Here is a 16,407-nt window from a genome sequence, read left to right on the forward strand (position 1 = left end):
TGAATGTGCAATTCAAAAAATTAATTTTCAACGAAAAATGCAGCGGTTATTTCAGTAAAAAAAAAACCATTTTAATATTAAAAATAAAACAGTTATATTTAACCAATCTGGCGGACTGTCTACAATTTAGATAAATTTTTAATCTAAACTGATTTCTTTTGTAAATTAAATATATTAAATGAATCCCTAGAAACTGAACAAAAATGATAACAAATCCACGAAACTGTATACATATTCCGCTTCGTTAGTTTAAAAAAAAATGAAAAATACTTTAATCGAGATAACCTGTCAAAAAAGTCTTGTAAACAGGTCTTAATTTTACTTATCTCTAAGTTATTTATTGCATTCTTAAGTAATAAAATTATTTAAATAAAATATAATTTTAAAAACAGCCTTATCTTTATTTCTCGTATCTATTCAGTAAACATCATTTCTAGCTGTAAAAATATACTCTCTTTACAATGTACACACTTTCCATTCTTCATAAATCTAAGACTGTAATATAATTTTGTTAATATAAATAACAGAGTTCAACAAACTGATAACAAATACCTCAGATTTTTTTCTCTATTTTGAAGGTATAATCAATGAGCCTCTGGAGATTGTGAAAGAAGAACTACTAGGACCCAAAATTGAAGCAGACCCTGAAAAATAAATGAAATTATATATTTATTTTCGATATTATTTATTAATTTTAATAATTAAATTAATTATTAATTAAAAACAGGTGAAATAAGGTGATTTTTCATGACAATAGGGACTTCATTCTTTTGAATAAAAAAGATCAATTTATAACCAAATAGTTTAATTTTCAAAATAATAATTGAATTTCGAATCAAGAATTTTAATTTTCTAACAAAAAATACGTTAAAATTTTTGAATAAAAAATAATTTAATTTAAACAAGAAATTTTTAGCAAAGAAAAAAACATAAAATTTTTACCAAAAGTGAGGAATTTAAAAAAACATAGATTTTCAGCATAAAAATTGAATTTGCTACCAAAAATAATACGGATTTTCAACCAACTGCACAAATTTTTAACCAAACAGTAGAATTTTCAACTAAAAAGGACCGAATTTCAACGAAAAATTAAAGAAATCATTTTTCCGTGAAAAAATAATAAATTGAAGAAAAAAATTCAACAAAATAGTTCAATATTTGGATTTTTACCCAAAAATATGAATTCAAAACGAAAAATGTGATAGGTGATATTTAGATAAAAAATTAATCTAATTTTTATTAAAAACTCTTGAATTCGACAATAAAATTTTTTAATATAATAGTTGAATCTTCAGTCAAAACTGATCAATTTTCCACCAAATAGATACATTTTTTTTACCAAAATAGAAGAATTCTCAACAAAAAAGATTAATATTTTACCAAAAAACTGGATTTTAAACCAATTACATGAATTTTCAAATAAATAGTTGAATTTTTAATTTAAAACAAAATCGAAAAGAAATGAAACAGTTAAATTTTCAAATAAAAAAATGCCTTTTCAACAAAAGAAAAACAATCTCCAAAAAATATTTATATTTTTGCCAGAAAAAAATGAATAACAAAAAATTATTAAAAGTAATTCTCAACAAAAGAAAGTCAATTTTCAATCAAAAATAAAATATTAAAATTTTCTGTTCAAAAAATTAATTTTCAAACATAGAAAAAAGCATTTTTAACAAAATTATTAAATTCTCAACCAGAACAGATTAATTTTCAACTAAATTGTTGCATTTTTATTTAAAAAAGACTAAATTTCTTCCAAAAGATATTTATTTTCAAACAAACAAAAAATGAATTTTTCACCAATAGAGATTTTACTACCAAGAAAGAACAAAATTTCAAGATAAATATTTAAATTTTCAACTCAAAAAGATGGATTTTCAAGAACAAAAATGGAATTTTCTACCAAAAATAATACGAATTTTCAGCGGACTACATAAATTTTTAAAAAATGGTTCAATTTTCAAATAAAAAGGACCAACTTTCAACCGAAAATGAAGTGACTTTTCCGTTAAAAAAAATTAACTAAAAAAATATTCAACAAAATAGATCAATTTTTAACCAAAGAAATGAATCTTCAACCGAAAAAATAAACCTTTAACAAAGTAGATAAACTTTGGAACAAGTATTTGAATTTTTATTAAAAAATACGAATTCACAACGAAAAATATGATAGTTTATATTTAGATAAAAAATTTAATTTTTAATGAAAAACTGTTGAATTGAAAAAATGAATAAAATAATTAAATCCTCAATTAAAACTAAATAGTTTTACCAAATAATTATCAAAATAGTTGAATTTTCATCAACAAAAATTAATATTTTACCCAAAAAAAAAACGTATTTTAAACCAAATATATGAATTTTCAAACAAATTGTTGAATTTTTAATTTAAAAAGAAATGAAACAAAAATGAAATAGTTAAATTTTCAAATAAAAAAATTACCTTTCAAGAAAAGAAAAGAGTTTTCAACCAAATATTTATATTTTCAACCAAAGAGATGAATCTTCAAAAATTCAGACCAAAAAAGATTTTAATTTTAAATAAAAAACAATTGAATTAAACCAAAAAATTGTCAAACAAATAGTTAAATCCTTTAATCAAAACAGAATTAACTTCATCCAGTTTCATTTTTAACAAAAAGAAGCCTGAAATTTCTACTGAAAGAGATGAATTTTCAGACCAAAATGATGGATTTTCAAAAAAAAGAATTGGATTTTCTATCAAAAATAATAATAAATTAATAAATAATAAATTTTTAACCAAATAGTAGAATTTTCAAATAAAAAGGACCGACTTTCAACCAAAAACAAAACAAATCATTTTTCCGTTAAGAAAAAATAATAAAATGAAAAAAAATTCAACAAAATAGTTCAATTTTCAACCAACGAGATTAATATTTGACCAAAAAACCAAAATTTTAACCAAATACATGAATTTTCAAACAAATAGTTGAAATTTTAATTTAAAAAAAAAACAATTAAAAAAATTACCTTTCCACAATTGAATGAATTTTTATCCAAGAATGATTATACTGTCAAGAAAGAACCAAATTTCACCCAAATAGTTGAATTTTTAACTAAAAAAGATTAGTTTTCGACCAAAAATGAATATTTTAGATTTTCAATTTTGAAAAATTAATTTTCAAACAAAGAGGTAAGAATTTTTAACAAAGCTCTTTGAATCCTCAACTAAATTAAATTAATTTTTAACTGAACAATTGTAGTTTTAACCAAAAAAGACTCAATTTCTTCCAAAAGATATGAATTTTCAAACGAAAAAAATTAATTTTTAAGCAAAAACTTCAATAGTATTTTACTAATAAGGATGAAATAACAACAGATAATTTTTTTGGACAATTTCTTATTTTTTAAGTTGAAAATTCATTATTCTTTTTTTTAATTCGTCTTTTTTACTGGAAATTAATCTTTTTAGTTGAAAATTCATCTCTTGGTTGAAAACTGATTTTTAGCCAAAATTTTAACTATTTTTAACAAAATTCAATTTTCAACCACTTGATTGAATTTTTTAGAAATAAAATTAATTTTATACCGAAAAAGGAAAATTTTTAGAAACTACATGAATTTTCAAACAAATAGTTGCATTTTCAACTAAAAATATGAATTTTCAACCAAAAATGAAGTAGTTATATTTTTGGTTGAAAAAATTAAATTTTAAACAAAGAAATAATCATTTTTCACAAAATAGTTGAATCCCCAACCAAAATCGTTTAATTTTCAACAGAATATTTGCATCATTAACCAAAAAAAGATTGGATTTATAACAAAATAGGTGAATTTTTAAACGAAAAAAATTAATTTTTAATAAAGAATTATTTTACTGTCGCGAGTGAAAAGAATTTCAAGCAAATTTTTGAATTTTTATGGCAAAAGAACGATTTTTCTATAAAAGAGTTGCATTTTTGACGAAAAAATATAAGTAGCTAAATTTTCAATCAACAATTTCAATAGTATTTTACTAATAAAGATGAATTAACAGAACATTTTTTTTACAATTTCTTCTTTTTTTGGTTAAAAATTAATTATTAATATTTTTTAATTCATCTTTTTGGTAGATAACTTATTTTTAAATTTTCAACTAAAAACGATAAATTTACAACAAAAAATGAAGTAGTTATATTTTCAGTTCAAACAAGTAATTTTCAAACAAAAAATAATAATTTTTACAAAACAGTTGAATCCCGAACCAAAAAAAAATTAATTTTCAACTCAATATTTTCATTATCAACCAAACCTTTTTTTTTGTAAAGAACAAAAATTGTTGAATTTTCATTCCAAAGGTACGAGTTTTCTACAAAACAAAAAAATGAATAGTTGCATTTTCTACTGAAATATTTAAATTTTTAACGAAAAACTAGACCCGAATTTTTTTTCAAATCAATTGGGCACAAAATACGTTCGTTGAAAATTTTTTAAATTGAAAATTCATGCAAGTTATCAAAATTTCGCCTCTTTTTATTGTAAATTAATTTTTTAAATTGAAAATTCATTTTTGTGGTTGAAAACTTTTTTTTTGTTAAAACTTCGACTACTTTAAACAATGAAGTTCAATTTTAAACCACTTAATTGAATTTTCAAGCAGAAAAATTAATTTTCTATAGAAACAGACAAATTTTTAACAAATTACATGAATTTTTAACTAAAAAAGATAAATTTTCAAGCAAAGAAAAAATAATTTCTAACAAAATATTTGAATCCCAAACTAAAAAAAAAAAAAATTTGCAACTCAATATTTGCATCATTAAACAAAAATGGACTAGATTTATTGCAAAGGAGATGAATTTTTAAACGAAAAAAAATTTGTATTTCCACCAAGAATGATTTTACTGTTTCAAACTAAAATAAATAAATATTTAATCAAAAATAAAGTTGTTAAATTTTCAGTTGAAAAAATTAATTTTCAACCAGAAAAGAAAGAATTTTCAACAAAATATTGAAAATTTTAATCCAAGAGGTCAATCTTCAAAAAAAAATTCATGTTTAAGAAAGTTCAACTTTTACCCAAAAATAGTTCAATTATCTTATTTAGTTCCTTTTTTTTTACATTTAGTTGAAAAAAAGACGAGAAAAATAGCAATATGGAAAAGATTATAATGTATAGACTAAACAAATTTTTAAACAAACATTAAAGTTAATTTTTAATACTTTTGAAAAATCAAGTTAGAAAACTGGAAATTTCGGAAAGAAAATAAATTGATTAATTGATTTTAAATGAAAAAAATAATAATTACCATGTATATCAAAACCAGGATCCTGGCTAGGGGATATCGTCTTAAAAAAACTCCAGTTCGAATACTAATTGCATCCAATGAGGAATAAGCACGTTTTACTCGGCGAGTGACGCCCGTGTCGAATGGATTTTCCATTAAAAAAGTGGGAACCTGTGTTTTTGCGTCGTCAGTATCATTTGGATTATTATATAAATGATTCTTCCTCGAATTTCTGTATTCTCCCTGAAAACCCCGACAAAAAATCATAATTAATTTTGTTGTCAATTCAATTTTAATTATTTAGAATTAAAATTAAAATTACATTAAATTGGAATTCTCAGTTATCCTAAAGAAGAGAAAAATAAAAGACTTTTAGAAGATTAAATTATTTATTATTTGATTTAATTATTGATTAATTATTGTTATTTTTGCTTAAATTTTATATAATAATAGGTAGCAAAAATTAAATAAAAATTATTGCTTCTGTATCGCCTCTTTACTATGTTTTTTTTTTCAAAATGATAGCTCTCAGGTTTTTAAATATTTTCAGGAAAGAGGAATTGAAAATACTTTAATTATTTGTAATCCTTGATGAAATTGATAATGTTTAATTGATCTAATAAACCAATTTTAAACCTTCTTTTTTTAATTGAATTTATATTGATATTTTTAAAATTCTACAGTTATTTAGACCAATTTCATTTTCATAAAAAAAGACTATAATAAAATTTGCGATTCTTGAAATTATTATATGTTTTCTGAAATATTTAGATCAATTATTCTAATTATTCCGCTGGAAATTTTGTTGTATTTAATTTCTATTCAATATTCAATAACTAAACAATTATATTCAAAAATTAAAAAACAAAAAAACGAATTTTATGCGTTTTAGGGGACATTTAGTAAAAATAGAGAGGGAAACAAATGCTCCTTATACAATCTATACATAAAATTGTTGAATTTTCAACAAAATAGAAAAAAACACTAAATGCGTAGTGGACTTTTCAACCAATAACATGAATTTTTTTACCGAAAAAAAACAAATTTTCAACGAAAATACATGAATTTTCAAGAAAGTAGTTAAATTTTGAAATAAAAAAAGATACATTTTCAATCGAATAATTAAATTTTTTAACTAAAAAGAAAAAAAGTTTCAACCAAATAGTTCAATTGTAAATAAAAAAAGAAAGTTAAAAGATTATTTTTCAACTAAAAAGATGAATTTTCAAGTAAAAAGAATAATTTTCTACGAACAGAAATTTTTTAACAAAATACATCAATTTCAAACTAGAAAAGACAAATTTTCACCAAAAATAAAAATAAATTGTTAATTAAAAAATAATTAATTTTCATCAAAGTAGTTAAATTTTCAACTAAAATCAAGAATCTTTAACAATTAATATACATTTTTAACAAATTATTTAAACTCTCAATCAACCTGTTGATTTTTCATCTAAAAAATATAAGTTTTCATCGCGAAATGGAATAGTTAAATTTTTTGCAAAAAAAAAATTAATTTTCAGCCCCAAACGACAAATTTTCAACAAAAAAGTTAAATTTTTAACCAAAGGTATAAAACTTCAACTGGAATAGTAAAATTTTCTTTTAAAAAATAAACTTTCAACCAAAGAATACATTTTGAAACAATAAACGACGATTTTTTTAACAAAATATTAAACATTTTCAACCAAATTGATCAATTTTCAAGTAGAAAGATTAATTTTCTAAAGAAATACAGGAATTTCCAACTAAGACTAATTTTCAGCAAAAATACAAACAAAAATGTTCAGTCTCAAAAATTAATTCTTAACTAAACAAAAATTAATGTGCAACTAAAATCAAGAATTTTCAACCATAAAATTGAATTTTTAAATTAATTTTCAAACAAAAACAAGGAATTTTCAACAATATAATTAAATTTCCAACCAAAGATATGAATCTTTAACTGAAATTGTTTAATGGTCAGTTAAAAAATACATTTTTAAACAAAAAAAAATAATATTCAACAAAATAGTTCAACTTTTGAATAATCTAGATGATTTTTCAAGTAAAAAGAATAATTTTCTACAAACACAAATTTTCAACAAAATACATAAATTTCAAACAAAGAAAGACAAATTTTCACCAAAAATTAAAATTAAAATTAATTGTTCATAAAAAAATTAATTTTCAACAACATAGTTAAATTTTCACTTAAAAAATAAACTTTCAACCAAAGAATAAATTTTCAAAAAAAAAACGATTTTTTTAACACACTGGACACAAATTTTAACCAAATAGATGAATTTTCAAGGAAAAACGTTAATTTTCTTTAAGAATTATATAAATTTCTACCTAAGAAAGAAAAATTTTCACCAAAAATATTTTTTACAAAAATGGTCACTTTCAAGAATTAATTGTTAACCAAAAATATAATTTTCAACTAAAATCAAGAATCTTCAATCATAAATATGAATTTCTAACGAATTATTTAAACTCTCAATAAAGCTGTTGTTAAATAGTTCAATTTTCAGCTAAAAAAAAATTCTCAACCAAAAATGGAATAATTAAATTTTTCACAAAATAGTCCAATTTTCAAGTAAGTAGTTACATTTTTATCGTAGAGAGATAAATTTACAAAAAAAAAACCTTCTCATTATAATGAGTATGTAAAAATGGAGTAATTAAAAATTTGAATTAAATAAAATCATTTTAAGCACACAAAAAAAACTAATATTTAAGAAAATAGTTGAATTTTCAATCAACTCGATAAATTTCGAAGTAAAAAGAATAGTTTTATAAAAAAAAATTCAACAAAATATATAAATTTCCACCAAGAGTTAAATTTTACAAATTAAAAAAAACTAATTTTAATACAATTATTTAAACTTTAATCAAACTGTTGATTTTTCATCTAAAAAATATAAATTTGTATCGCGAAATGGAACAGTTAAATTTTTAGCAACAAAAAATTAATTTTCAGCCTAAAACGACGAAATTTCAACAAAAATGTTAAATTTTTAACCAAAGATATTAATCTTTCACTCGAATAATTAAATTTTTAGTTAAAAAATAAACTTCTAACCAAAGAATAAATTTTCAAACAAAAAACAACAAATTTTTAACAAAATAGTTACATTTTCAACCAAAAAACAGTTGAATTATCAACCAAAAAAAGTTAAACGATTATTTTTCAACCAAAAACATGAATTTTTATTTAAAATGATTAGTCGAATTGAAATTAAAAATTGAAAAAATTGAATTTTTAACCAAGGTGATGAATTTTCTACCAAAATAATTAATCTTAAACTGAAATAGTTGAACTTTTAGTTAAAAAATACATTAAAAAAAAAAAAAGAATATTCTATAAAATAGTTCAACTTTTTAACCAACTAGATGAATTTTCAAGTAAAAAGAATAATTTTCAATAAAATACATAAATTTCAAACGAAGGACACATTTTTTCACCAAAAATATAACTAAATATTAATTGTTAATAAAAAAAGAATTAATTTTTAACAAAGTAGTTAAATTTTCAACTAAAATCAAGAAACTTCAATCATAAATACGAATTTTTAATGAAATATTTAAATTTTCAATCAATTAGTTACTTTTAATCTAAAGAATATATTTTTAATCGAGAAATGGAAGAGTTTAATTTTCAAAAACAAAAAAAGAATAAAAATAGTTTCATTTTCAACCAAATAGATGAATTTTCAAACAAAAAAATTAATTTTCTACAAAAAAGAAACAAAATTTCAACAAAATAAATGAATTTCCAACTAATAAAGACAAATTTGCAACAGAAAAGAATACACAAACAAAAAAAATTTAAACCAAATACATGAATTTCCAACTAAGAAAAATTGTTGTCAAAAATATAAACAAACATTTTCAATGTCGAAAATTAATTGCTAACCAAAAAAAATGATTAATTTTCAACAAAATAGTTAAATGTTTTAATAATGAAGAATCTTCAACCATAAAGATGAATTTTAAAACGATTATTTAAACTTGCAATCAAATACTTGATTTTTCTTCTGAATACGGATTTTCAACGAAAACAGAAATATTTTTTTTCTAAATAGTTAAATTTTTAACCGAAGGTATGAATATTGAACGGGCATAGTTAAATTGTTAGTTATAAAATAAACTTCCAAGCAAAGAATCAATTTTCAAAAAAAAAACGATTTTTTAAGATTATAGTTAAATTTTCAACGAAATAGATGAATTTTCAAGTAAAAAAATTAATTAGTTTTCCACACAAAAATATAAACAAAACCAAAAATATATACAAAAATTAATTGTTAACAAAAAAATAATAATTTTCAACTAAAATCATGACTGTTCAACAATAAATATGAATTTTTAACAAATTATTTATAATTTCAATCAAGTAGTTGATTTTTTTTATAAAAAAAAATTAATTTTCAACAAAAAAAGAATAAATTTTCAACCAAATAGATAAATTTTCAAACAAAGGTATGAATTTTCCGATCAAATAGTTACATTTTTAGTTAAAAAATCAACTTCGAAGCAAAAAATAAATTTTCTAATAAATTTTTTAAGATTATAGTTAAATTTTCAACAAAATAGATGAATTTGCATCCAAATGTACGAATCTTCAGCAAAAAAAAATAATTCTCAGCTAAAAATAGAATAATTAAAATTTTCACAAAATAGTTCAGTTTTCTAAGCAAGTAGTTGAGTTTTTATCGTAGAAAGATAAATTTACAATACAAAATAATACCTTCTCATTATGCTGAGAATTTAAAAATAGAATAGTTAAAATTCCAGTTAAATAAATTCATTTTAAGCAACAAAAAACCGAATATTTAACAAAATAAATGAATTTTCAATCAACTAGATAAATTTTGAAGTAAAAAGAATAATGTTATAAAAAAAATTCAACAAAATACATCAATATTCAACAAGAGTTAAATTTTACAAATTAAAAAAAAACGAATTTTAATAGAATTATTTAAGCTTGCAATCAAGCAGTTGATTTTTCATCTAAAAAATATCAATTTTCATCGCGAAATAGAATAGTTAAATGTTTAGCAAACAAAAATTAATTTTCAGTCCAAAACGACCAATTTTCAACAAAAAATTCAATTTTCAACCAAAAGTATGAATCTTCAACAGGGAAAAATAAATTTTTACTTAAAAAATAAACTTTCAACCAAAAAATAATTTTTAAAACAAAAAACGATTTTATTAAAAATAGTTAAATTTTCACTGTAAATTTAAATTTTTGACAAATTATTAAAAATATTAATCAAGCTGTTGATTTTTCATTTGAAAAATATAAATTTTCATCGCGAAATGGAAGTTAAATTTTCAAAAAACAAAAGAATGCATTTTCAACAAAATAGTTTAATTTAAAAACAAAATTCAACCAAACATGAAATAATTAAATTTTTCCCAAGATAGTTAAATTTTAATCTTAGAAAAATAAATTTATAATAAAAAATGGAATTGTTAAAATTTCGGTGAAAAAAATCATGTAAAAGAAACGAATATTCACCAAAAAAGTTCACTTTTCAACCAACTATATGAATTTTCAAGTAAAAAAGAATAATTTTCTAACAAAAAAAAATCGAGAAAAAAGAAGACTGAACTTTTGAATTAAAAAAAAAAAGAGATAAATTTTGAACCAAAGGTGGAATAATTAAATTTTCAATCAACAAAAAACAACGGATTTTTTAGAAAGTAGTTAAATTTTCGACCTCCTAAAAAAAAACTTCCAACTAAGAAAGCGAAATTCTCACCAAAAATAAAAAAAAATTATGAATTTCAAAAATGAATTGTTAAACAAACAAATAATAATTTTCAACTAAAATCAAGAATCTTCAACCATAAATTTGATTTTCTAACAAATTATTTAAACTCTCAATCAAGCTGTTGATTTTTCATCTAAAAAATATAACAACGAATTTTCAACAGAATAGTTCAATTTTAAAACAAAGTTATGAATCTTCAAGTGAAATAGTTAAATTTTCACTTAAAAAATAAACTTTTAACCAAGAATTTTCAAGTAAAAATATTAATTTCATAAAAAAAATGTTTTAAATACATGAATTTCCAACTAATAAACAAAATTTTTTACCAAAAATAGAAAAAAAATTTCAATTTAAAAAATTAATTGTTAACCAAACAAAAATTAATTTTTAACTAAAAGCAAGAATCTTTAATCAAAAATATAAATTTTTAACAAATCATTTAAACTTGAATAGTTAAATTTTCAAAAAAAATTAATTTTTAACCCGAAACGAAGATTTTTCAACAAAACATATAATTTTCAATCAAATAGATAAATTTTCATGTTAAAGGTTTTCAAAATACATGAATTTCCAACTAAGAAAGCAAAGCAAATTTTCATTAAAAATATCAACAAAAAATTTCAGTTTCAAAAATTAATTATTAACAAACAAAAAATTAATTTTCAACTAAAATCAAGAATCTCCAACGAAAGATGAATTTTAAATGAATTATTTAAATTTTTAATCAAGTAGTTGCTTTTCATATAAAAAATATGCATTTTTACAGCGAAATAGAATAGTTACATTTTAACAAAAAAATAAATAAAAAATGAAAATAGGTCAATTTTTAAACAACTAAATGAATTTTAAAGCAAAAAATGTTTGACTAAAGTCATGAATCTCTAACCATAAATATGAAATTTTAACAAATTATTTAACCTGTAAATCAAGCTGTTTATTTTTCATCTTAAAAATATTAATTTTAATCGCGAAATGGAAAAGTTAAATTTTTAGCCAAAAAAATTAATTTTCAGCTCAATAAACGAATTTTCAACCAAAAAGGTAAATTTAAAAAAAAGGGTATGAATATTCAATTCGAATGGTTAAATTTTCATTAAAAAGTAAACTATCAACCAACAAATAAATTTTTAAGCAAAAAAACCGATTTTTTAAATAAAATAGTTAAATTTTTAACCAATCAGATGAATTTTCATGTAAAACAAATTAATTTTCTAAAAAAAATATAAAAAAATACCTGAATTTCCAAATAAGAAAAACAAATTTTCAGGAAAAATGTAAACAAGAATTTTCAGTTTCAAAAATTAATTGTTAACCAAACCAAAATTAATTTTCAACTAAAATCAAGAATTTTCGACCATAAATATGAATTTTTAACAAAAGAGACAAATTTACAAGTAAAAAGATTTTCAAAATACATGAATTTCCAACTAAAAAAGCAAACAAATTTTCACCAAAAATACAAACAAAAATGTTTAGTTTTAAAAATTAATTGCTAACGGATAAAAAAATTAATTTTAAACGAAAATCAAGAAGCTCCAACCGCGAAATGGAATAGTTTAATTTTTAACAACAAAAAAATGAAAATAGTTCGATTTTCAAACAACTAAATGAATTTTAAAGCAAAAAGATTAATTTTTTATAAAAAAAGCCAACACAATATATTAATTTTCAACTAAAAGAGACAAATTAAAAAAAAAAAAGAATTTTAATTTAAAAAATTAAATAAATTTGGAACCAAGAATGGAATAATTAAGTTTTCAACCAACAAAAACAACCAATTTTTTTACAAAATAGTTCAATTTTCGGCCAAATAGACAAATTATTACGTAAAAAGATTAATTTTCTAAAAAAACATGAGTTTCAAACTAAGAAAGAGAAATTTCCACCAAAAATTTCCAGTTACAAAAATTAATTTTTAACTGTAAACAAATTTCGAATAAAATCATGAATCTTTAACCATAAATATGAACTTTATAGAAATTATTTAAACTGTCAATCAAGCTCTTGATTTTTCATCTTAAATATATAAATTTTCATCGCGAAATGGAAAAGGTAAATTTTTAGTCAAAAAAATTAATTTTCAGCTCAAAACAACGAATTTTCTACCAAAAAGGTATATTTAAAAACAAAGGTATGAATATTCAACTGGAATGGTTAAATTTATATTTAAAAATAAACTTTCAAGCAACAAATAAATTTTTAAGCAAAAAAAACGATTTTTTAAATAAAATAGTTAAATTTTTAACCAATTAGATTAATTTTCATGTAAAAAAAATTAATTTTCTTAAAAAAAATAAAAGAAAAATACCTAAATTTCCAAATAAGAAAGACACATTTTCACGAAAAATATAAACAAAAATTTATTTTCAACTAAAATCAAGAATTTTCGACCATAAATATGAATTTTTAACAAAACAGACAAATTTACAATTAAAAAGATTTTCAAAATGCATGAATTTCCAACTAAAAAAATAAACAAATTTTCACCAAAAATACAAACAAAAATTTTCAGTTTTAAAAATTAATTGCTAACGAAACAAAAATGAATTTTAAACGAAAATCAAGAATCTCCAATCGCGAAATGGAAGTTAAACTTCCAACTCAATAGAAGAATTTTCATGTAAAAAAATTCATTTTCTAAAAAAAAATTAAAAAAATACCTGAATTTCCAAATAAGAAAGACAAGTTTTCACGAAAAATATAAACAAAAAATTTCTATTTCAAAAATTAATTTTCATCTAAAATCAAGAATCTTCAAGCATAAATATGAATTTTTAAGAAATTATTTAAACTGCGAATGGAGCTGTTGATTTTTCGCCTGAAAATATATATTTTCATCACGAAATTTAATAATTAAATTTTCAACAACAAAATTAATTTTCAACCCAAAACGAAGTATTTTCAACAAAAAAGTTAAGTTTTTAACCAAAGATATTAATCTTTCACTCAAATATTTAAAATTTTAGTTAAAAAATAAACTTCCAACCAAAGAATAAATTTTCAAACAAAAAACAATGATTTTTTAACAAAATAGTTAAATTTTCAACCAAATAGTTGAATTTTCAAACAAAAGAAAGGTCAAAGATTATTTTTCAAGCAAAAAGATGAATTTTTAATTAAAATGATTAGTCAAATTGAAATTTAAAATTGAAAAAATTGAATTTTTAACCAAAGTGATGAATTTTCTACTAAAATAATGAATCTTAAACTGAAATAGTTGAATTTTTAGTTAAAAAATACATGAAAAAAAAAGAATATTCAACAAAATAGTTCAACTTTTCAATCAAATAGATAAATTCTCAAGTGAAAAGATTTAAAAATTAATTGATAACGAAAAAAAAGAAAATAATAATTTCCAACCGAAAACGAGCAATTTTCAACAAAATAGTTAAATTTCTAACCAAAGCTATGAATATTCAACTGGAATAGTTAAATTTTCACTTAAAAAATTAAATTTCAACCAAACAAAAAAATTCTCAAACAAAAAACAACGAATTTTTAACAAAATGGTTCAATTTTTAACCAAAGAGACAAATTTCTCACAAAAATGATGAAGTTTGAATTAGAAAAAAAATATTGAATTTCCTACAAAGCTGATTAATGTTTAATCAAATATTTGAATTTCCAATCAATCAGGGGATTTTTAGGGAAAATTGGAAAGAGGCTCTAAATCCTGAAATCCACCAAATTTTTATATATTCTAGAAAGAAAGAAAAAAATGTTCTCACCTCTATTTTTTCAAGCTGCAACCTCAAAGCATTTCTCTCAGTAGTTAAACTTTCCAAAGCTTGTTGCTTCAAAACCAAAGTTTGCGTAAGAGTCGACAGTCTCGATTCAACTTCGCTACTCGGGGTCGCAGCTGCGGACAATTGTGTCCTGAGTCGTGCAATTTCCGTTTCCTGTTTTTTCAATTTTAGGCTCAAGCTATTTTCTTGAAGAGTGAGTTCTTCCTTCAGACTTCTTGCTTCCTGAAGTTAAAATTAAAACAAATTTACAAGCTCATCTTCAAATAATAAATATTCGGAAATGCTTCCAAAGTTTAAAATATCAGGATGGCCGTTTTAATCAACGAAATAAATTCCGGGTCATTTCCCACTTTTTTCCCGGTTCGCAAACATTTTTCACGGTCAATGAAATTTAGAAAATGGAACACTAAAGCTAAAAAAATTTCCACTTGAGGTAATAAAACTGAGCTGAAAATGAAAGCACTCAAAGTGGAACTGTTCAGTTTTGAACTTTTAAAATTGAAATTAAAATGTTTTTAATTTTTAAATTTTGTATTCAAATGCTCAATAATTTACGCGTATAAAATTAAAGGTACTAACATTTTTTAATATAAAAAAATATAAATCCAGGTTATCATTTTCAATGCTCTAAATTAAAAAATCAATCAATGAACTTTAAAATTTTTAAAATTATATCATTTTAAGGAATCTTAAGGTAGAAACATTAAATATTGAAAAATTGAAAAACTTTCGACTGAACACTTCTCAAATTAGAAATTCAATTACTTTATTTTTAAATAGTTTAAGCGTCCTTGGAAAGATTCACAATTTTATTTACAAATTTTGGGAAATCTAGAAGTTGTTTTAAAATTGTTTTAAATTTAAAATTATTTTTGACATTTTTTTAGAACTTCTAAATACCTGTCACAATTAATTGAATTTTTTCTACAATCTTCATAAAATCCTGTACATTTTAGAAAATTTATTTACAATTTGGATGTATAAATAACAATTGAAGATTATTTTTAGGCGAAATTTGAGTAATTTTAAGGAAAAAAAAATTTTAAGGAAAATTAAAAATAAGTTTTCATTTGGAGAAATTATTTTAAGAAAATATTTTTAAAGTTTTTCAGATTTAAACAAAATTTTCAGAAAGGATTCTAGAATATTTTAAGAAAACTTTCTAAAATTTGCATGATAATTTTTAATCTTTTAACACTCTTAAATATCTCTTAAATTACTCAATTTTTTTCTAAAAATGTTCATTTATAAATTGTACATTAAATGTTTCTAAATATTGCTAAAACTATCAAATTGAAAAAGTTTAAGTTTCAGCGTTAAATTATGAAAATTCTTAAATTTTGAACTGATTTAAAATCAGTTACAAATTTTTTAAATTCCCGTTAAAAAATAATTCACTGTCATTTCCCGGTTTTTCCCGGTCTCAAAAAATTCCCGGTAATTTCCCGGTTTCCCGGTCCAGCGGCCACCCTGAATATTTTTAATCTATACAAAACCTCTTGAATTCCTAAAAATATTTTTAAATTAATCCAATTTTTCTTGAAATTTTGAAAAATCATTTAAAATGTAAAAATTTACCTCAAAATCTTCAAAAATTTCTTACAAATTTGAAGAAAATTATACAAGATTTTTGAATATTTCAGATTCGTCAGCAAAAAATTTAGATTT

General features: G+C 21.0%; 1 protein-coding gene across 1 annotated transcript in view; it reads right to left on the reverse strand.

The window, feature by feature from the left end:
• Positions 1–377: 377 nt before the first annotated feature.
• Positions 378–16,407, reverse strand: part of LOC117169643 (golgin-84-like) — a 44,974-nt gene continuing 28,944 nt past the window's right edge. The window contains exons 5-7 of the mRNA XM_033356121.1: positions 14,722–14,961; positions 5,253–5,474; positions 378–644 (exon numbers count right to left, since the gene is read on the reverse strand). Of these exons, the coding sequence (XP_033212012.1) occupies positions 585–644; positions 5,253–5,474; positions 14,722–14,961 (522 nt within the window). The 3' untranslated portion in view covers positions 378–584. The remainder of the gene's footprint in view (positions 645–5,252; positions 5,475–14,721; positions 14,962–16,407) is intronic.

Source organism: Belonocnema kinseyi, chromosome 3 (assembly GCF_010883055.1).
Source record: "Belonocnema kinseyi isolate 2016_QV_RU_SX_M_011 chromosome 3, B_treatae_v1, whole genome shotgun sequence".
NCBI lineage: Eukaryota > Metazoa > Arthropoda > Insecta > Hymenoptera > Cynipidae > Belonocnema > Belonocnema kinseyi.